This window comes from Cupressus sempervirens, chromosome 5 (genome assembly GCF_028749045.1).
Source record: "Cupressus sempervirens isolate cs-2001-9-10 chromosome 5, ASM2874904v1, whole genome shotgun sequence".
Taxonomy (NCBI): Eukaryota; Viridiplantae; Streptophyta; class Pinopsida; order Cupressales; family Cupressaceae; genus Cupressus; species Cupressus sempervirens.
Window position 1 is genome coordinate 1,048,986,950 of NC_143122.1, and position 24,059 is coordinate 1,049,011,008.

At 36.1% G+C, this 24,059-nt stretch overlaps 1 protein-coding gene across 1 annotated transcript in view; it reads right to left on the reverse strand.

Annotated features, from left to right (window-relative positions):
- Window positions 1-373: 373 nt before the first annotated feature.
- The window catches only part of LOC149559540 (tudor domain protein (DUF1767)), a 32,797-nt gene continuing 9,111 nt past the window's right edge, over window positions 374-24,059 (reverse strand). Inside the window, exons 2-6 of the mRNA XM_089833431.1 lie at window positions 22,079-22,249; window positions 1,993-2,224; window positions 1,314-1,706; window positions 856-1,199; window positions 374-723 (exon numbers count right to left, since the gene is read on the reverse strand). Of these exons, the coding sequence (XP_089689557.1) occupies window positions 589-723; window positions 856-1,199; window positions 1,314-1,706; window positions 1,993-2,224; window positions 22,079-22,249 (1,275 nt within the window). The 3' untranslated portion in view covers window positions 374-588. The remainder of the gene's footprint in view (window positions 724-855; window positions 1,200-1,313; window positions 1,707-1,992; window positions 2,225-22,078; window positions 22,250-24,059) is intronic.

Sequence of the window (24,059 nt, forward strand, 5' to 3'; positions counted from 1 at the left end):
AACAGAGAACATCAAGTAGAGAAAAAACTTTGGTACAAAGTTTGTTGCTCAGCTTATTTCTCATGCATTTGCACCCACAGTAATTCTGCTGCCCAGAGCTTTCCTTCCCAGGTAAGCATGTCAAGATTAGAGGTACCAGAGAACGTCAAGTAGAAAAAAAATGGCATGAAATTTGTTGCTCAGCATATTTCTGATGCATTTGCACCCAGTGTTCTGAGTCCATAGCTTTCCTTCCCAGGTAAGCATGTCAAGATTATGATCACCAAGGCCAACGACAATGTTATGAAGGAAGATCCAAGATCATGAGCAAAAGGTAACAAGATAAAATTGCGATGGCTCAATGAGTTATCAAATCACCATATTGGCAATGTAATTGGGTTATAAAGAATAACATAAACATTAAAAATTAAGACTTGTCACAAAATGTACATATAACAGGTTTAAACTGAAAACAGCACAACTGTTAAAAAAAGCATTGACTCTGAAGTGTATAGCACACAAAAAGAAGAGATCCACTGAAACCAGCAAATGCACCCAACTTGTACAATGTCCATTTGTGCTGTAGCAAGAAAAGACTCTTGTACATGGTCAATTAAATCTCCTTTTACCCCTTCCACGTCCTCTTGGTTTCCTTAAACCACTTTGACTGCTGTCACTTGTATTCCTGAAGTTGAACATACTCATACGAATTTTTTCTGCTTCATCTTCATGAGCAATCCTTACCTGTGAAACAGTAAGTAAACATTACAAAGGAACTAATCATGCGATGCAGTGCTAAATTAATTAAGCTAGGAAGCTCAGAATGCACATTTTATAACAAAAAAAGTATATTGTAGTCAGACAATGTATACTAACATTTGCGGGTTCTAGATCTAGATCTAACTGGGTTTGGAGCTGTCTTGCTAGTTCTGCATCTTGAGAGACATCATCATTTCTGCAGGAGATTGCATTTGTTTTGCCATTCTGCATCTCCCATTCATCTAGGGTTAATAGTGCAGCCTCTTCTCGTCTGCCTTTGCCATTGTGCCTTCCTCTTGACCTTCCAAACCTATCATGTCTGTTCTCTCCACCTCCTCTACCTATACCAGTCATTTTGTTTAGAAGCTTTTGTGCTGCAGCCTGATTTTGAACTGGAACTGCTTCTGTGACTAATAGTGTCTTTTTGTTTACCACATCAACTTGTCCATCAAGAATCTCATCTGACAAAGATATGCAAACCTTTGAGACTAAACAGAAAATCAGTAAATCAAAAAACTTAAAAACAAGAGCAAATGAATATTAAATTTCAAATATGAAGACAAAATGTATCGCACTTTGTCTCGAGTTGTTAGTTAGCTCAGAAGAAATCAGATTCTCTACAGATCCTGCCTGTTCTTGCTTCCCTGATAGTACATCCATTTCTAAATTTGAAAACTGAGAAGAATTGTCCACTGCTTCAGAAGACAGTTTTGAGTTTACCACTGGCCTATGCTCAGATGCCTTTGGCTTGTAAAGTTCATATCCACCTCGTACTCTTTCAGAAGTTACTCTTCCATTTTTTGAAGAACCAACATAATCTTTCATTTGACCTGTTCTTGTACCAAGTGAATTTCTGCCACTCTGTGCAACACCTGTGTCATGCATCAAAACCTCAGTGGCAGTATTCTGAGTCCTTAAAAATGATGTCATTTGCTTAGCCATTTGTTTGTTCATGCTTGTAGATGGTTCTGCGTAACACAGAAGTCATTCTTCAGACAATATTTCAAAAAAGATTCTTCTAAATTACGATATATACTGGCAACACAAGCTTTATGCCAAACTAAGAAATGGATGTCTTCTTTCTACCAAAAAATGTCACTACTTCAGATTTAACTTCAAGCGCGAGTTTGAAGCTTAACTTGCTAGATTAAAAACAGAGGAATTAAATGACAAATTTAATATATGCTTTCAATTAAAACCAAAAAGAAATTAAATATTTGTCTTGAGTGAAATCATGAAAGAAATTGAACTTACGTGACTTCTTAAGAGTTTGAATTGTGGATATTTCAATCCTTTCAAATGGTGGTGGACCAGATGAACCTTGATTCTGAGGCGAATTCAGGGTAGAGCGAAAGAGTCCCGAATATTTGCAATCCATCTCCCATTCTTCATAAAGAGATTGAACACGACCTCCCAATATGCATAATGAATGAGTTTCCAGCAATAATATCCCACTTTGAACAGGGACAGTTGTCTCCAAACGAATCTAGAAGAAAAGAATATATACTAATCACCACTAACAAATATAAGTCATCATCAACTAAATGTTTTCCAAATTCATGGGAAGTTTAAATGCATACAAATATTCAACATTTTCAGCTCTTAACCAATAATTGATCGTTAGATGAGTTGTTAGCCAACTGTTAACCTGAATCTATATGATATCCACGAGACCAATAGCGAGAATGCATATAACTCTGTGTCCCTGGTTTATCATGTTGACAGGAAAACTGAAGTCAAGAATAAAATTAGAAGCTTTTTTAATGTCCATGATGCCAAAAATATTGAGTATTAGTACCATAGTTATACTGAGTTTCTTGACACTGGGACAAGGGGATGGGCTGGAGACGGGGAATTAAAGACCTAAGTTTGTAAGTGGTGGGGGCATGGTGGCAGGGGGAGACAAGGGAGGGTACAAATATACAGTCCTTGAAAATTAGTTATAAAAAGATGAATATCTATATATATATATATATATGATGCCAAAAATATTGAGTATTAGTACCATAGTTACACTGAGTTTCTTGACACTGGGACAAGGGGATGAGCTGGAGATGGGGAATTAAAGACATAAATTTGTAAGTGGTGGGGGCATGGTGGCAGGGGGAGACGGGGGATGGCACAAATATAGTCCTTGAAAATTGAGTTGCAAATGAAACTTTGGCATAATATGTAAAGTTAAAACTAATAAACATTAAAAGTATGACAATGATTGCACTGAGATTGCACTGAAATTTGAACATTAACTATGGTGGGCAGACTTATGGAACTATGGAAGCAAACTAAGAACAAGTATAAGAATTGGAAATGAAACTTTGGCATACTAAGTGAAGTTTAAACTAAAAAACATTACAAACATGGCAATGATTGCATTAATCAATAACAGTGGTGGATTGAGGTTGGTCAAGGGCTAATGCACCTTGCAGGGGCTGGCGGCAGAGCCCCCAACATAGAATTGCAGGGGGGTTATGGAGGCAAAACTCCCAGCAGAGTCGAGAGGCACTGCCTCTTGTGGGGATCTAGGGCCAGAGCCCACAGTGGGGTCGAGGGAAAGCGCCCACAGTGGGGTCCAAGGATAGCATCCCTTGTACACTCCCTCTCGCAATACAGGTTAGGGGTGAAAGGCAGAGCATCCAACAACAAGCACAAATAAGGCCTCCAAAAACTCACAAACCTTCATTACAAATGTCATCTTCAAAATTTAATCACCTTTTTAGAATTTAGAATTTCTAAGTCTGGACTATGATAGACACCTAAGCATCCCTGGAACATTTTGGGGATGTCCTCATGTTTGCAATTACCCCTGTTTCTTGGCAACATTTCAACAAAGGTGGCAGTGCAATTGGGGAACAATTCTCCAAGCCCCACATCCAGGCAACGTGGGAATTCAATAGGGCAGGAGGGAGGGAGATGTCCCCAAAGTTCTATATATGAGATGAAACAACCACCATTGGAATATTATATGCAATCCACTTTATAAGAATCTCAAAGGGCCATCTAAGTTGATAAGGTGGTTCCAAAGTTACAAAAAATAATAACCAGATATGGGTGCAAAAGTCTTCTGAAAATTTAGGTTTGAAGATTCAGCTACTAATAGATATGTGCATAAACATAGATAGGTAAAACATTTAGTAGTACAAAATACCCAAGTAATATATTGGTATTAATTATTGTTATTATCAGATAAATATTATGATAATACATAGTTTCTATTATTATTATTTATTATTTAATAATAATCTATTGTAATCTCTTGTAAATATTCTAATATTTAGTTTCCTGTGTCTAGAATACAATGTTTCTAATGTTTACGATTGTTTCCTAAGAAAACATCATCCATTCTTTTCTATATATTGATTTCTTGATCATTGTTAATATCAAGCAAATATTTGCCAATTACTTCGTAATATGGTATCAAAGGAAATTCTTTGAATTTTTTCAAAAAATATTATAGTTCCTTGTTCAAAATTATTAAAGCAATATCTTTCGAAATTATTTTATGTGATATTTGCTTCATGTAAGGCATTTTTTTGTCTACAACTTATGGCTATTTTCCTGCAATTGCCTCTGTAATTTTCTGGTAAAATCGCACCTAGTTTTCATGCATTTTTTGCAGCCTGTTCATGGTCATTTTCTCCTGCAAAAACAGCAGTCATTTTTGCCTATTTTATGGTTGTTTTTTCTCTATTTAGTGACATCTAGGGTTTTCCAAACCCTGTATCTCAGATCCACGACCAGAAACTGTGTTTTTTCTGCACATTTCCGCCATTTTTGGGGGGTTTTTTGTAGCTAGGGCCGTTTTTGGTTGAAACCTTAATTTTCTATACCGGATCAAAATTGTTTTTAACAAATAGGTTTTGGGCTTTTTGAGATCTCAACTGGGTTGTTTGTTTTTTATGGGTGCCTCGATTTTCGCGAACAGATACAGAATATGATAGCATATTCTTTGTAGATTTTTCGAGCTCTCTTCTAGTTACCTCTTCATTTTTGGGGTTCTTCTACTTATTTGCCTCGAAGTATGTGCCTTCACATATTTTCATGCTTTTTCTTTCAAAAACATGCTATGGCATCTCTGACTAATTTTTGCTCAAGGGAAATTAGAAGTTCAACGGTTGCAATTATGGCACGTGGAAATAGCGGATGCTAACCATCTTCAAATATCACAAGAACAATCAAGTGGTTCTGGGTACTACAACTCGACCTACTCAAGCTGGTCCTAATCAGATTGCATGGGATTAAAATAATCGAGAGGCAGTGATGCTTCTCAAATTATCTGTAGCTAATGATCAACTCCCTCAAATTCCATTCGGCAAAACAGCTACCGAGATACGAGAGCATCTCAAGAAACTTCATGAGGCTTCAAACAAAAGCAGAGCATTCTTTCTCAAGGACACTTTGTTTTCTATTATCATGGATGAGCGGAAATCACTACAGGAACACTTAAATAGGATTCAGGAAATCCGTGATCAGTTGCTTGCCATTGAATGCAAGATAGAGGAAGAGGACATTGTAGTCATAACTCTGGGGAGTTTACGCAAGTCCTATGAGCATTTTATCGAGACTCTCGGCATCACTTCTACAGGTGTTGATCATAAGTTCACAAATCTCTAAAAGCTTCTACTTCAACAAGATTGATGGAAACAATAGTTTAGTAGCAGTTCTGGCTCCACCTCCACAGACCAAGCCTTTGCTGCTAAATCCTTTCAGAAGGATAAAGGCAAGTCTTATTCACAACAATCTTCTCAACAGAAGTCCTCTGATCCAACTTCAGAAGGCTCCAAGGAAAAACATTCAATGCAACTATTGCCACAAGTTTGGTCACATGAAGGTTGAATCTCGGAAACGCTTAGCGGCCTAATCTATGCAATTTGGTTCGCAACCCAAAGAGAACAGTGCATAGCACATTGAGCAGACAAAATCTTCCTTTTACGCCTTCATAGCTAAAAAACATGCACATCATGTGAAGTCATCTTCCTAGCATACTGATTCAAGTGCCTCTCATCATTACACCCATCGCAAGGACCAGTTCACTGACTACCAGCCTTATTCAAATTATGTTATTTTTAGTAGAGGGGAAGAGTACACTGTAGTTGGCAAAGGCAACATTTCGATTCAATCTTCTGGGAGGATTCTCATTTTCCTCGATGTATACTATGTAAGACTCTAGAAAAACCTGATCAGGTCACAAGCCCAAAATCAATCACCTGAGGGTTTTTGGCTTTCTTGCTTTTGTGTAGATCCCTGATGTGTCACGCACCAAGTTGGATGCCAAGAGTCAAAAACTCATGCTTGTTGGATATAGTAGTCTTCACAAAGCCTACTGCTTGATCGGCACTAAGACATCTCATCTCTTGTATAGTTGTGATGTAGTCTTTGATGAGTAGTGAGGACCATTCATGCCTATTTCTCTTGTTCCTCATCCAGCAGACTAGCCTATGAAGGCTCGTGATTTGGGCGTTCGACTTTCATTAGGTCCACGTGATGGCAGGCCTCTAGTAGCTCCTACACCTCCAAGTTATACCAGTGATTCATGTATGAACACATCCGGCTTCTTTTGTAGGATCACCCAGATATGTAGATGTTTCACCTGAGTTTGATCTCGATTCTTTTGATGAGGAACCTAATCATAGAGCATCTCTTGATACTAATGTTGGTCATTCTCCTCTCTAGCCTAAGTGGTGGGCTAAGACACTTGCTGATCTTCGAGATGATGAGCTCATTGAAGGGAGAACTACTCGAAAAAAGAGCAAACCTACAAAGTCCGTTAACTTTTCTCTCATGGCCAACATTCACAATGTGTTTAAACCTCAAACATATTCAACAGACCATGACATCTGAACACCAAAGCCTGTTGAAGAATAACACTTGGATCCTTTTTGATCTTCCACCAAGGAAGAAACCCATTGGTTGCAAATGGGTTTACAAAATCAAATATAAGTCGGATGGTACTTTGGATAAGTACAAAAACTCGTTTAGTTGCAAAGGGCTTTTCTCAGTGTCAAGGCATTGATTATGAGGGGACCTTTGCTCCTACTACGAAAATGAGCACAATTAGATTAGTCCTAGCCATAGCAACACAGTTTGGCTGGAAGGTCCATCAGATGGACATCAAGAGTGCTTTCCTAAATGGATGGACTTATAAGAAGAGGTCTACATGATGCAGCCTCTTGGTTTTAAGGTTGCTAAAAAAGAAGACCAGGTTCTTAGACTGGTGAAAGCTCTCTATGGTTTGAAGCAAGCCCCTAGGGCATGGTACGTGAAAATTGATAAGTACCTCGGTGATCAAGGCTTCAAGAGTTCTTTAGACTCAAATTTGTACATCAAGACTACTGAAAATGACATCATCCTCCTGTTTATTTATGTGGATGATTTGATCATCACTAGAAGTTCAAAATCTTTGATTTAGGGAATCAAACAGAGTTTATGCCAGTCTTTTGATATGATTGACCTTGGGCTCATGCATTATTGCCTAGGAGTTGAGGTTTGGCAGCAATCTACTGCTATATTCATTTCTCAGTCCAAATATGCCAAGGCTCTGTTAGACAAGTTTCATATGCAGGATTGCAAGCTTGCATCTACACCCATGGAGAAAGGTCTGAAGTTATCAGCCAAGTTTGATTCTCCTCTAGTTGATGATACTACATACAGGCAACTAGTAGGCAACCCCATCTACGTCTTTACTACTAGACTTGATATCAACTTTGCAGTCAGCTACATCTTCACAGTTTATGACAGCTCCTACGACTGATCATCAGATGGCAGCAAAGTGTGTGCTATGTTATGTGAAGGGTACTACTGATTATAGACTTCTTTACTCTCGAAGTTCTCATCCTAAACTCAGTAAGTTCATAGATTCAGACTAGGCAAGTTTTGTTGATGATAAAAGTTCAACTTCTAGATATGTGTTCAATTTAGGTTTTGGTGTCATCACATGGACCAATAAGAAGCAACAGGCAAATTTTATCTCCTCTACAAAGGCTGAATACAGAGGGACAGCCAAGGCAGGATGTGAAGTTGTTTGGCTTTGTCGCATGCTTGGGGATATGCAGATGTCACAAGCAGGTCCAACAACTTTGTTTGTTTATAATCAAGGTGTTATCAAGTTAGCTCAAAATCCAGTCTTCGATGAATGAACCAAGCATGTGGATATTCACTGTCACTACATACGGCAGCTGGTTGAAGACAAGACAATTGACTTGAAATGGATTCCTACAACGGATCAAACTACATACACTCTCACCAAGCCTCTTGGTCCAGATAAGTTTGTCCAGTTCAGAGGACAGCTTGGTGTTGCGGATAGATTAACCATTAAGGTAGGGTATTACAATATTATTTATTATTTAATGGTTAATCTCTTGTAAATATTAGAATGTTTCCAATATTTAGTTTCCTGTGTCTAGAATAGAATGTTTCTATTATATAAGATTGTTTCCCAAGGAAAAATTGTCCATTCTTTCGTATATATTGATCTCTTGATCATTGTTAATATCAAGCAAATATTTACCAATTACTTCGTAATAATAAAATAGTTATACGTGTATCTATTATAATCTCTATTTTGGAATTGTATTGACTCATCTATATGACCAAAACAGGGTTGGCAATAGGATTTTGGGAAAAGGTTGAAGTACTAGAACATCTACAATTACCCCCATGGAAACCTTGGACCTAGTATCAAGAAATCATTTACAAAAACAATAAGCCAAAAAGTGCAAATTTTTTAATCTGAATTATAATAGGAATAAATAAGATTTTCCAAAAACAATTGTAAAGAATCAATAAAATTAACTATTTTAAGATTAAAAGGCGCTTTTAAAGCATAAAGATATAGATGACAAATAAAAATGAGAGTTCAGCCATTGAATTGTGGAATATTTTTTTCATTGATGATATCACTGATTACATTACTTAGCACAATACATACTTCGTAGTGTGATAATGAGAAAGTTCCTACTAATAGTTTTCAAATTTTCACATACAGTATACACTGTAAAATACAATAGAGAGACATATCAATTCTCATAAAATGTGAAAGATTGTTTTAGGTCTTAGCTTTCTTAGTTGTGGTTTCTACCCCCCTTCATTTCCAAACTTCCCGCTTTGCAAATTTCTTAGTTGCTTGGTCGGTTCCCCCTCCATAATCATAACCCTAATGTTGCCTCATCGCAAGATCCATAAATCTTGCAAGTCACGACTATGCTTTCATACCTCAAAGTACCCGTAACCATTCACCCGCTCTTACAAGTTGATAACTTCCAACCAAGCTTCAAGGCTTCGGAAAGTGAGCGCTTGTCTAATGACGAGTTTCTCAAGGCATGGTCATCATTATGTTACTTTTGCACTAAATGAAGCAATCTTGGCATAATCTCTTAAATGGGACACTTTTTCTGGAACTCCGTGTCTTTTCATGAGGTGGCGAAGTACAACATTTCATGTGCCACACTTATTAATGTGCTAATCAAAGCTATTATAAGGTACGTATTCATTTCTTGGCCACCTTGTTCTCTGACCACCACCTTGAAAGCTATGCCAATTGCAACTTCTCTTGTGCCAAAATGGGAATCCCTCTTCCAGAAGGATATAATAATGAAGAACCTAAACCTATACTTCAGCCAAATCTTACAAAGACAGAAATGGAGAAGCAATTTGACATTCTCTCCAGCATGTTCACTGCTGCCTGGGACTTGAGGACTAGCCATGCCCGTTATGAAAGTGACATTTACGAGCTGGAGTGAGAAAGGCAGCATGCATAATTTGGCTTCATCTTGGTTGACGTAGAAGAGGATAGAGCTCAAAACCTCATGATAGACCTCTTCAATTTGCTTCATGTGAACGTGGAAGAAGGTGACGAGGTAGGAAATGAAAAAGATGTGGAAATGGACCCAAAAGGAATCTAGTCATTACGTTTCTTGATAATGGAAGCCTAACTGTTTCTTTTGTAAATGTTGCTTAGTGTTATATAAGGAAAAAAATTGTAAATGTAAAATTTTGGGCTTTAATTTGTTATGTAAAAGACTGCTTTTTTCTACTTTTCATATGAATTTACATAGTGAAACTTTGTGCTGCCATGTTAAATTTAATAGCTTCATATGAAAAGCTAAGCTTTACTGGTTTAACTCAAATGAGACTGCTGCTATCTCTATTCGTGAAATTATTATTTCTGAATATTTGAATGAAGACTTTAACATTTTTTTCTTGGTTTAGAACTTTGTATTTTTTTAACAGCTTCAGTTCAATCTCATCTAATAGGTGTAAGCATGGTTTGATTAAAATAAATAATCTCCAGCACTGCTATGCTAGCATGCCTTATAATGTGTTCTCCCGGGTGTGAGCACTAGCGTGATCACTGTTGTGTAACTGTTGCACAATGGACTTGTCACTGCCAGGTTAGAGACGTGCTTGGAAACAGGTCGACGGTAATCAAAGAACGTTGTCATAGTTTGTATCTTGGATTCTTCGAGAAAAGAAATGACATTGACGTCAATTACTCTTTCATGTGTATTGTGTGGTTGAAGAAAGTTTCGAGATTCCACTCTATTGTATATCATTCTGTTGGCAAGGCATGTATTGGCTTATCTCGATGGTACCCGTAATGTTCTTGTTCAGAATTTACGACCTGAGTTTCAGTCATCAGTAGTGTCGCGTTTTGATTACTATCTGTAGTAGATTTTGATCATCGTCTGTCAGGTTATTTCCTGAGGATTTCCTATTGATGCGTTAGTGTTCAATGGATAATCGTGTACATATTAATTGCATTAGTGTTCAATCGATAATATTGTATTAGTCTCTGCCAATCCTCTCTGGATTTTGGAAAACTCTGATATTGGAGCTCTATAATGTTTATTTGATAGTAAACTTTGCAAGTTTTGTGGGCTGGGTTGTTTCCCTCTATGAAGAGGGTTTTTCCCAAGGTATTTCTTTGCTCTGAGTTTATTTTCTGATATTTCTGGTTCTTATTTTTAACATGCCATTCTTTGGACCTTTGTATCAATGTTTTCTATGAATTACTTTCAGATAATGTTCAAAGTTGTGCGTTATGTTATCTTTGAATAATGATTGTAGGTGCTGTTGTGAGTGTTTTGTTACATTTCCTTGGGTCTATGAAGTCATATGTGTATTTGAAAGCAGAGTAATAAAACATTCACCAACAAGCTTCAAATATAAGTGGTTACAACTTATTTTTCCACAAGAACAAGGGACATTAAGATTAGTCTAAAGAAAAATTATTTTACACAAAGTAGAAATCAGAGTCGTAGTCTGTTCCAAAATCTATTGGCATGTTATGGCATTTTTTTATGCTGGTTGATGCAATGTTTTAGTAATATTTTTGGTTGGTGCAATCAACGCATATATATTCCTTTAATAATTTTATTAATAGAGTTGTATATATTAGAATATTATTATTTTATTACTTTAATGGTCATCTTTTGTATATAATGTAATTTAGTTAAATAAAATCGATTGCTCGATCTTCTTAAGTTTCTTATTACAAACTATCTATTTTGTGCATTTGTAAATTCTTTATAATGATTGTCGTGATTATTTGTTAATACATCATCATTTCTTTTACCAATTACTTTGCATAATATGGTGTCAAAGCAAGAAGAGCTAAAAAAAACATGTTTTTCTAAAAAAATTGATTTTTGGAATATTTTTTAAGACTTCTGAAAAATTATTTTATTTAGAGTTTCCAGGTCCTTTTTTCCTTTTACAAGGTTGTGAATCTTTTCTCAAACCCGACTAGGGTTTCTGCTTATTTTCCAAAGATTTTTTTGGGCCTGTTTTCCCCCAAACGTGTGGCCTCTCTCTCCAATTTTTCGCTTTCCATAGTGGTATTTATTGTCACATTTTTTGCACAATCCTCCTCACACGACCTAAGCAGCTAGTGTTTGTGACATGTCTTCTGCAAATCCATGACCAACCTCTGCTACCAATGTTGTTTTTGCTTAGGTCATTTTTTATTAAAATGGAATGTCCCCATTTTTAGTAGGTTCCTGAAGTTAGCTTGGTCAGTTCACCATCACAACCCTCATGAGCTGATAGTGAGATTTGAGGGTCTCAGTTGTGACGTTATAGGCTTTTCAGAAGCTTATTGTGTGTTTTGGCTCCATTTGAGGGACTTACTATTTATAGTAAGTCAAACTGTTGGTTATGATGAGCTCAGTTGAGTTAGAGGAGTTGTGTGATGCTCTCAGTTTTTATTTTAGGATCCCAGTTTGGGCTCCAAGAATCTTGGAGGGAGTATATATTTATAGTAAGTCATCCCGTCAAGTTCATTCATCGTCTTTCATCATCAGGATCATTTTGGTGTTGTTAAATTTCGATTCTAATGCTTCTTCAGTTATTTTTGCAAGACGGGTGAGTTATTATTATTATTATTCATCTAAATAAGTTGAAGTTCCTATTTTTGTTGGTGTTGTTGGTTGGTCACCTCAGTATCATAGCTCATTGGAACTAGGACGAAAAGTTTTAAATAGTGGGAACAAGAAACAGTGGCCTTGCATGTCACAATATTAATTTATGGTGGAAAAGGTCATTTTTAAAGCCAAAAGCAGTTAATAAATTATATTAATGACACTTTTATTATATTTTAATGTTGTCTATGGGAAGCTTCTTAAGTGAAGTTCATTCGGGAAACTTTGTGCCATTTGGAGATTATAAATATGAGCCCATTTGATGAGTAAAGCATCTGATCATTTGATTATCTTATTTTGCTTTGTCGTCTTTGTGACGTTTCTGAAGTCTGATTTTTCTATGCCCTTGCTGAGGTATAAGGGTTTGTTCTTGAGAAGTTCATTGTAATTCACAGCTGAGGTATTGGGAATTAGTTTTCTGAGAATTGGTCTTTATCTCCATTGTTGTATACACTGTGGTTGGGAGATACCATGGTGTTGGGAATTTGGAATTTGGCATCTTCTTATACTATTATTACTGTTGTTGAGAAGCGGTTGGGTGCTGGTTAATTTGGAGTTGGTTGAGCACCCTTTAATATTTGCTACTAGGCGTTATTTTCTATCTGCACTTTGGGAGCAGCGTTTTACATATCTACAGTTGCATTTGTTTGTTGGAAAATTCTTTTGCTGCTGCTAGACTTCATTTCAAAGGGTGTCAAGGCATGTCTTACCTATTGTTTGAGAGCTAGCGGGGTTTTCATTATAGTGGTATCAAAGCATGCTTGCAAAGTGTTTAACAAAATGTCAAACAACTGAATTATAAATGAATTTGGTGTTTGATGAAGTTATAACCAGTTGGGGTTATTACATTAAAAATAGCTCTTTCCTGCTGCAACAGACATTTTTGACGGATTTTGACCATTTTTTCAATTGCCTTATTTTTCTCTCAAGCCATGCGGGGTTCTACAAACCCTCTATATCTCTTCTGTAGTCAGACCTTCCCCCATTTCTTTCAGCTCTCAATAATTTTTCTTTGGGTTTTTCCAAACATCTAGGGCTTCTTTCAACACACTTGGATCCTTTTTTGCCTTGGAAAACTAAATGAAGATTCTTGATAGATTATTCAAGATCTCAATTGGCTTGTAGTCAAATTTTTCTGGATACCTCGATTTATGTGCCTCAAATTCTATAACAATTAGAATTTTATTCTGATTTTAGATTCTTTCTAGGTTTGTTGAGATCTCTTATGGGTCTTTGTCAAATTTTTTTGAGTCAACAGGAAAATTTTCTTGTAATCCATGATAGTCGTAGTGCATGATTTTTTTTAGTTTGTACCTACATGTGCCTATGTTTTTTGCAATCGACTCTTCTCTTTTTCTTGTTTTATGTCCATTGGGAAACGTGCAAGATGGTGTCATTGATCAACTTAATGTTGGAAGGCAATCAGCAATTCAACGACAAAAATTATAACATCTAGAAGGAGCAAATGCTAACAATCTTCAAATATCGCCATCTTGATACAATTATTTTGGGCACAGAAACCAGCCCTACCACAGTCCAAGCAGACCAAGACAAGTTTGACGACCAAAATCAAGAAGTTGTCATGCTTCTCAAACTCTCTGTCACAGATAATCAATTGCCTCAGAATTCCTCCTGGCAAGTCTACAACAAACATTTAGAAGCATTTGAAGGAGTTGCATGAGACATCCAACAAAAACCAAGTGTTCTTTCTAAAGAACCAATTATTCTCAATCATGATGGAAGAATGTATGTCCTTACAAAGCATCTCACAAAGATTAAGGACATTCGAGATTAGCTCGAAGCTATTGGTCAGGAAATGGAGGAAGAAGATATGGTAGTCATCACCTTGAAGAGTCTACCAAAATCTTATGAGCACTTTATAGAGACTCAATATTACTTCCACTAATGTTGATTTGAAATTTCCAAAGTTATGCACCAAACTTCTATAACAAGATCATTGGAAACAAAAGTTTGGTAGCAGTGCCACCTTGTCCTCCTCAGAGCATGCCTTTTCAGCCAAATACTTTCACAAGGGTAAAGGTAAATCTCAACACTCTCGGCCATATTAGTCGAAGGGCCCCAAGTAGTCACAAGATGCTTCAAAAAAGAATAAGATGCGGTGTAATTATTGTTACAAATATGGCCATTTACTCAAAGATTGTTGCAATCAGTTGGCTTTTGAACATCAGAAAAAGGAAGGGTCTCAACCTAAAGCCAATGTTGTTAAGCACTTTTTTTCGTTGTTGACAGGGTTATGATAGATCAGTTATCATAGATTCAACAAGTGAGAATAAGGACATGCAACAACTAATGTCCAACAAAATTTTGACTTTTTATGTTGTGCTTAATCTTGGGCTTTATGTTGGGAAAGGGCTTTAGCTTATACACCCTATTCTGTCGGGAAGGTGGTGACTGTTGTTGAAGAAAGGGGTTTGAGTGAAGATGAATTATCGGAAATTGATAGGTCTACAACTAGGGATTTGAGGCACTTGTTAGACCTGGTCAGAGATGACTTCTTTCCAATCTGTTCTACTAGAAATTATTAGATTTATTCTCAGTGTCCAATGTTGTGTCGTGATTGTCTATCTCTAGATGTGTTTTTGAATCATTATGTCTAGGCAATCTAGCCGAGTTCTCCCTCATACAATCATACACACATATATCTCTAAATTTGTAGATGCTCATTCACAGAGAGGCATAATGCTGATAATTGTCGGCTTTGATTTTATCTTTGGGTGATTGGGATGTCTGTCTTCTCTGGCCTATTCAAACTGGGCCTTGTATTAATGCATGGTCCTTCCATTCCCTAGTGAGATGATACGATGAATTGCAATGACTCTCAATTTGGATTTTAACTCCCAAATGTGTGATCCAAGAAGGTTGTATTTAATAATTTGCTTATACATAGAAGTCTAAAAGATTGTTGCAGAGCAATAAACATTTTATATATACTGTTTTTGTGGCTAACAACAAAGGAAATCTGGGAAAAGTATCGATGTGTGTTTCAGGTTTTTGCAGGATCAATGAAAAAAGTAAGAAGGAACAAAATTCCATAAACAGTTGATCGAGTTAAAGAAATCAAATGAGAGGAAGAACCGGCATGTTTTCCCCTTGGTGTTATATTATGAATTAATGTAAAGTTCAATAATGTATAATTTCCCCAACATCTATAATGGGGGATGGTGTAACATACTGTAATAATAAAGTTGTAAATTGTAAATATAAACTTCGGAGGTGATCCATGTGACAAAATCGAAATACTATAACATAAAGCCATAAATTTTAAAATAAAGGAATGGCTATTAGTGTAAATAATTAATTATTATTACACTTTACTTAAGTTTACTTAGGTTAATGCTTTAGTATATTAGTTGTCATGTAGACACTTAGGAATATGCACAGACATAGGAATTGTCTTGTTGACAACACAGGAGTTAGCAACTTATTAGAGCACATGGTGTCTACAACATCTCTTTATGAGATACACCTATGTAAACTTATCCTCTCACCATCGCACAAACTCTTGTGCTCAATAGAGGATAATCCACTCTTGGTGGACATGTGCTTAGTTGTGATGTTTATCTCTTTGCTAACTCCTAGTCATTCTAGTTGCCTTTATATCCATTATCATTTTGATAATTATTGAGATTCTCATTTGATCATCATTAGTCTCTCTTGTGCTATCTATTGAGCTTCTTGATCTTGGTGTTGAATTATTGTCTTAGGCAAATTCTTACATTGTATCAGAACCACAGGAGCTTCATTACATAGCCATTTGAGAGTTTTTTTTTGCAGGTCAAGTTTGGAGCTTGTTGGTGCAAATCAGATATTGGTATCACATTCCAAAGGTCAAAAAACCCCCAAATTCTCTTTTGTTTCATCAAAATCGGACATATGATGTGAAATCTAGTCATTTGATTTTTGCAGGTGCAACGGCGGCGATTCAGGAAAATTAATTACAAAGGTCATTTTCAAACAGTGATATCTCCCTCACATGGACTCCCTTTTTCGAGTAATTTTTTTTGTTTTGGGGTAGAATTGCATGATCTACACATTGTTGCAGGATGTTTGAGATCTTTGTTCCTGAATTTTTCTGCAAATCGCAAATCCTGATTTTCACAACTTCAGAGGCTTAGTTCGAGCTCATCTAGACACATATTCAGGTGCTATTTTTTTTTGAGAGGGCATAATTTTTTGTCTACTTTCCAGATCTAGTATCAATTTGGAGTAATTTTGAGTAGACATAGTATTTTCAAATTTTGGTCACATTTTGGCCTATTGGCACTTGTAATTAATTAGATCCTTGAGAGTTCTTGTGTCTTATCTTGTTGAGTCCGATATAGCTTCATATTTGTTGTTGTAACCATCAAAATCAGAAGTCCACTTACACCCTAAATTGGCAAGCGGCCATTGTAATCGCATTCAATATAAAGTGCCAAATCATGCATTAAGGGGGGGTTTTCTTGTTTTTGTTTTTGTTTTTTTTTTGCATTTTGGGGGTGCATGCATTATTTCATCTCATGGAGTCATGTCAAAAGTGTCACTTTGGTTTAAGATTCAAATTGACAAAATGGAACTATCAGAAATGGAGTGCTTTCATGATTGATCATCTAAGAGAACATAAGGAAGTGTTTCTTTATCTATATTTGAAGATATTTCCACCTAATACTAATTGGGGACATCTTTCTCTTCTTCTTCGCTTTATGTGTAACAGTATGAGCAAGGAATCTTTTGCTCCTCTTAGTAAGGCAAGTAGTCCTCATGACGTTTGGATGTGTCTTTGGGAAGCATATGGAGATCCACGAGTCCCTCCATTACTAGAGGACTTTCTACCTCCATTCACTCCAGTTGAGATCATACCTCCTGATGCTCCTGTTGCTTTTACTGATCCAGTTCCAGCCACAGATGCTCCTGATTCAGTGCAGCAAGAAACACCATATCTTCCTATTTCAGCTTCATGTATGACTTCCTTCTAGACATTGCAGTGTTGTTTGTGGAGTCTTGCATTGAAGATGTGGGAGACATTATTGACGACATCCATCTTCTCTTTGCTGACGAGAATTTTTCTTCACTTTTTGTGAGGGAACACTCTGACCCTCTGTTTACCACATAGGTTAATCGATTAATGCACACAGACAATGAACAAGAATAGCAACAGCAATACTCCTTTATTCGCATATGCCAAGAGATTACATAACTGATGATAAGATCAGATGATTTACAATGATCCCAGACAAGGTATAAATACTACCCACTGAACCTTCGCCGAACCTTCCTGAAGGGGTCCGTCGGCTACATATAATCCTAATCTACCCGTCGGTTACAAAATCTTTACTGATGACATGAACCCGTTGGTCCGTCGGCTACAAAATCTTTACCAACAACAATACCCTGTTGGCTACAGTTTCTACTGATGACATCCTCAACCACTTGATCTTTCTTTTGAGACTGACATGATTGTGGACACTTCTTTTCAACAATTGGAGGGCTCTTCTACTTCAAAGGAAACATATCAGTCTTTGGAGATTGTATTCCAATTTCCTCAGACATCATATATTTTGAGGATTCTTCCTACCAGTTGGGGAGCATTCCCTACTACACCTATGGCACCACTTCTTCCTACAAGGAGGAACATCATTCAGTTTTCATGGTGCAGCTTCTTCAATCATCAAGGAGCTTCTTTCATGGGTGTGCATTCACCATTGAGGGGAGGCTACATTGCTTCTCTTCCCATATCTTCCTATAAGGATGATTCCTTGTCTTTGGAGTTTGATTCACTTTTATACATGGACATCTTACCTTGTTTGCCACCTTCTTTTGGACATCCACCAGATTGGTTTGTGGCATCTACATTCATCAAGGACTTGTCAACATATGAATAGACTTCAAAGGTAGCATCCATAGCATACTACATATGGATTCCTCATCCATCTTCCTATCCACAATGGGAAGTATACTTGCACCTATACTTGGTTTATCTTTTTCCTAAAGGGAGAAATGTCATTTGTAGGCATTGGATACTTTTTTGTTTTCACGACATCCTTGTACGAGATTATTCAATATGGGGGGATACCATCATGTATTTTTTCTTATGGGGGATATATGCTTGTACATGCATGATGTATGGGGGGTCTTGATTACTCCATCCTTGCATGCATATTGTACTACTTCATCTCTCTTTTTGGAGGAGGTTTTTCCCATGAGATTTTCCCTCTTTCTCTGTTTTCAAAGAGATTGCATTGCATCACATTGTATGTAGAGCATTGCATTTGTACATGGGTACCTAACATGGCCTAGTAGTCGGGACCAACATTGCATCTTGCATTTAGCTTCATGAGCTTAAGTGCATTCCCCTAAGTTGCACTTAAGGGGGGGTGTTAGCGTAAATAATTAATTATTATTACACTTTACTTAAGTCTACTTAACGTAAATGTTTTAGCATATTAGTTGTCATGTAGACACTTAGGAATATGCATAGACATATGAGTTGTCTTGTTGACAACACAGGAGTTAGCATCGTATTAGAGCACATGGTGTCTACAACATCTCTTTATGAGATACACCTATGTAAACTTATCCTCTCATCATCGCACAAACTCCTGTGCTTAATGGAGGATAATCCACTCTTGGTGGACATGTGCTTAGTTGTGATGTTTATCTCTTTGCTAACTCCTAGTCATTCTAGTTGCCTTTATATCCAAGGCACTTCTAGTATGTATTCATCAGATATCCAATTATCCCATATCCATTATTATTTTGATCATTATTGAGATTCTCATTTGATCGTCATTAGTCTCTCTTGTGCTATCTATTGAGATTCTTGATCTTGGTGTTGAATTATTGTTTTAGGCAAATTCTTACATGGTATCAGAGCTATACCAAATTCTTACAATGGCTTATAATAGGAGCAAGGACTACATATGTTAAATTTCAATATCATATACGAGAACTTGTCCTCATGTCACTGACCCACGTGACTAAAGCAAGATATGTAAACTATTGATGTACAAGACTGTATAAGTCTCGGGCAAGACTGGAGGTTTTCTTACTCCATTCTTTCCTATTGGTGCCCACACTGAATGTAGGTATATATTTTAAATTTTATTTATAAAAATTAATTACTGACTACGGCCTCTTACCCATCAAAAAAATATAGATGCCTCGAAAAAAATACCTAAATCTTTTGCACAAATTTTTCTAAATATAGATGTACTGTTATACATACATACATACACGACCATTTATTTTCACAACATATATTCATATCAAAATAAAATACTATTATTTTTATGCTCTCATTTGTAGTCATTTCTCTTAATCCAAAAATCATCTTCTATAACAACTTTCTAAAACATAGTGATACCTCAACAATGATGTTGAGTGATGTGAAGGTCATGAACTATGACTCATAACAATGTCATCCTATGAAGCAGATAACCATTTATTGCAAATAAAGAAAACTGTCCCCAATAAGATATTTTAAACAGCTTATTTTTTAATATAATTTTGCATAGCAACAAATGAATATTCAATATTGTATCCCCGGCCCTTTGTCTGTGAATATGTAACTTTAATATTTTAATTAATAGAAAAAGGGACTATTCATCAAAAAGCAAATTGTTTTATCTTGAAAGACATTATATTATTAGAAAAAAAATGGAATATACAAAAACAAGATAATTTGAAAAAAATATATTGAGAGTTAGTTTACATTCCCAAAAAATGTATTATTGGTTAAATAATATTTTGGACTATCAATGTTGGTATAGGGCAATGGCTAAGTTGTAGGGGTGTTCTTGTCATCATGGTTCAAGCCCCACTGAGGTGTTATGGTTTATTGATTATTTTGGCAATGAGGTCCCTCATCTGTGATCTTACTGGTTCATAACACCAGACCAAAAGTATTTTAAACAAAATGAACTCTAAAAAATAATTTTTAATCTTGTTTCCTAATATAAAGTGTAATGTTCCTATGGCTGATTAAAATTAAGACTTCAAATGAGGATGCACAAGAAATAAGGCACATTTACTAGCATATAAATTATTATAATGACAGTTTCTCAGCGTTTCAGATGCTTTGTAGGGAAGCAGCTTATGTATATAGAAAAATTTGAATCTTGAAGACCCTTTTGGATATTCTCCACATCCATTTCCCATGATTGTCTGCTGAATATTTCTTCCTATAAAAATTGCCTGCATAAGCTATAATAAAGGTCGGGCATATTATTTGTCCATGTTTTATGGTCGTAAAGAGCTATCCCATTCCAGAAATTAGACTGAAGGATAAATTATCAACTTGTTGCAGCAGTACTGCATTTGTTTAGCTCATTTCATGCTTCTGGATTATTATTATAAAACAGAACAATATCAAGTATAGATCAATGGATATCACAGTGATAGGAACTGTGAAACTTCAGAGGCTTCATTATATGATACGCATTTATCAAATCTTTGTCTTGAATAATTAAGATCAAGGCTGGAATGGTATATAGAGATGGCCAGTGCCATGTAGTAGCATGTGTGATACACAATGACAATGATGGACATAGATGGTACTGATCATGAAGGATCCATTAGGTTTTACTAAAATGAACAATCCTACCTTGTTGATTTTCTTAGGCTGTTATTATTCATCCATTGTCCACGAATAGGTGAATTCTATATTGATATTTTAGAGAAGTAACTCCTATGTCATGTCAAGATGTACGTATAAGTGTCATAACGGGCATGTTTGCTATTTCCAAGAAGAAAAAAGTTTCACATATTGACAATTTGGCTCTCACATATCTGGAACAAGGGTAACATCTTTCATAGAACATAATGTTTATGATCTCATTTGGGAATTCTCTTTCCGAAAATTTCTCCCCATTGTAGATCACACCATAAGACTCCTGATGACCAGCCTACTTAATATAACAAATCAAAACAGCCAAGTCTCAAGAACAGTCTTGGCTTAGTAGATCAATTCAACAGCTAAGTGCACAAAAACACTAGGAATCACTTAACCTGTTACTCATTTATTTTTCAACCTTTACGTTAGAAATGGGTAGTGATGCCTTGAAGATTCTATCCCCATTCTTCTTCAAAGTTTTCATTCTTTTTATTTGTGTCTAAATGACATAACTTCTAAGTTGTCCGTTTGAGTTTGGTTCCAAGTCCGAAGTCTGAGAACCGATTCACAAGTTCATCAAAATTTTGGAAAGGGGTTTGGGTTCGTTTGGATTCGTTAGTACAAAAACATGTAAGTATTATATATATATATATATGAAGCATGAGTTAAAATTAGAATGTAGCATAGTAGCATAGACACATTTAAACAACAAAAACACCACAAACTTGTAATCATAGTGACAATACCATCATATAGTTCAAGTAACAAGTTCAACATCAAAGATTCAAAACATTAAAAATAAATCATGGCATCAAGTTCAAGTATCATTGTTTCGCGTTCATTGTTCAACTACTGGAATAAAACAATATTAATATTCTAAGTTCTTCAATCTTCATCTTCTTCTTCTCTGGTAGCATTAGTTGACTCGACAATAGAGCAAAAAATGAACCCTGCCCAAACCACCCAACGAACCGGCCCCGAAGCACGGACCACTTCAAACTTGGGCCAGTCCGGGGGGTCCACAGGCGAACCTTGGTAAATTAGCATAACATTAAATGCTCTACAGGAACATTTTGAACTTACTCTCTTTTAGCTACTGAGTTTACCAATGTAGTTGCAAGACACACTCCATTTTTGTTAATCTTTGTAACATTATTGTTATCATATCAATAATTCATTAATTATTGCTGGACAATGAGTATATCACTCCATTTTCATTTCTTTTAGAATGAGATTATAAGATATCTACAGGTTGTGTGCATTTCTTTACAATAATTAATTAAACTGTTTTGTGAAACAATTCAAGATGAACTACCTTAGTCCCAGGTGCCAACTCTGTTGGAATGGAAGCAAAGGGACGATACTCTATTGCAGTAACATTCGAGTGTCCATCAGTGAGGCAAATTCGTAAGAGACGACCATGCTGTTGTTGATTGGTAACTACTGCCCTACTACTGCTTTCAAGTATATTCCTCAGCGAAACAATCTGTAAAAGTAATGCAAAAGAATCAATAAAGTATAGAAAAGAAGTCTAACTTCGATAATGTGTATTATACACCCATCTAATCAGCATATTGTCCCAGAAATCTTTGTCAACAAGGAGTGAATGTGTGGGTGATAATTAAACTTTTACTGAGAACTGAGGTGATTTCTTAAACATTTTGAGCCCTTAAGGATTAATCAAATCATTCACTACTATGCCTGAACAAAATATTTGCACTTTTATTTAATAAGCATTTTGATATATCTCTCATGATGTCAAGGAATTGAAAGCATTTTGTGAATGTCAGAAGATGTAAAGACAATGGATCTCCTACAGAACTCTATTTCCTAAGGTTATAAATTCATTCATTTCAGTTTATAATAATACCCGCTATGGTGTGCTAGCCACACAAATACACAATGATAAAACTATGTAGAAGGACAGAACCAATTCATTGAGGCAGAAAAATATTGATTGTAGATAAATGAAGAAATTAGTATTACAATTGATCTGTAAAAAGTTGTTGGGTATGTGAAGCCCAACAGTCACAACCTTTCACCTTCTCCCATCTTTTCATTTGTTAGTTGTAAATGCTTCTATAAATGACTGTGTACATGCCCTAGATAATTCTATTGGTTAAATATTAATAAGAGTTTTCTCTGTCTTGAGAGTGGATGTAGGCAAATTTGCTGAACCACTATAATTATAGTGTTTTGTCTTCTTTTATGGTTACCTTCAATATGTTCATTAGTTTTTCATCTGCTTGTTTATAACTTACAATTGTTATCATAGCTTGGTTGAAACCAAGGAGCAAATATTGCATACTGCAATGCTCTTATTTTGATTATAACAAAAGTTGCAGCTAATGTTTGGGTGCTCAACACAAGAGCATCAATTCATACTACCCCGCATAGGGAGTTTTTCAAAACCTTTCAAAGTGACAATTTTGGTAAGGTATTTCTTGCAGATGATAAATTTCTTAATATTGTTGGTAAAGGAGATGTTTTATTAAAACTAGCCAATAAAATAGTTGGTTGCTACAGGGTGTTAAGTATGTCCCTCAAAAATAATTAAATTTCAGTTGGGCAGTTATTCTCTCAAGGTTTTAGTGTCAGGTTGGAATCTAGCAAATGGAAGGTAACAAAAGGGTCTCTAATTATTGCAAAAGGAAACAAATCAGGTATTTTATATCTGGTAGAGAGTCACAATGAAGTGCAAGCTGCAATGAGTATTTGTAACAGTGGTGCAAAGCTTTAGCATAAAATCTCTAAGAATTCACCTCACCAAGAAGTAAAATGGAGCTCTTGAAAGAGAGGTCAGAAATTGGGAAATAGCACTAATTCTGAAAGTTGCAATTGAATTTTTTTACATATGAGAAATTTAAAGAAGTATTATATGCTAAAGAAAGAGTTGTTACTGCTGCTGAAAATGAAATTTATCCCATGGAAATAGAGGAAACTCTCAATGAATACTTCATCACTGAAATAGATGAAATGGAAATAGATGAACCGGATGGTTTGGATAAGGGAGAATATAGAGCAATTTCCACCAAAGAATCTCTAGAATGTGAAGAGTCAAAACGAGCTGTGAAGGAGAAACATGAAGTGTACAGAAGTGATGTTCCTAAGAGAGTGAAAGGCGACAGACACAAAGACTGAGATAGAGTCTCATGCCTGCAGCATGGCATGCTGTCAATTTCTAGTGGAAGGACTGCTATTTCTCAAGCAAATATCGCAGGAGGAGCCAATGGGGAGTGTGGCACCACTGGAATACCTCCGATTCTATTGAGTCCTAACCATGGAGAGACAACAAT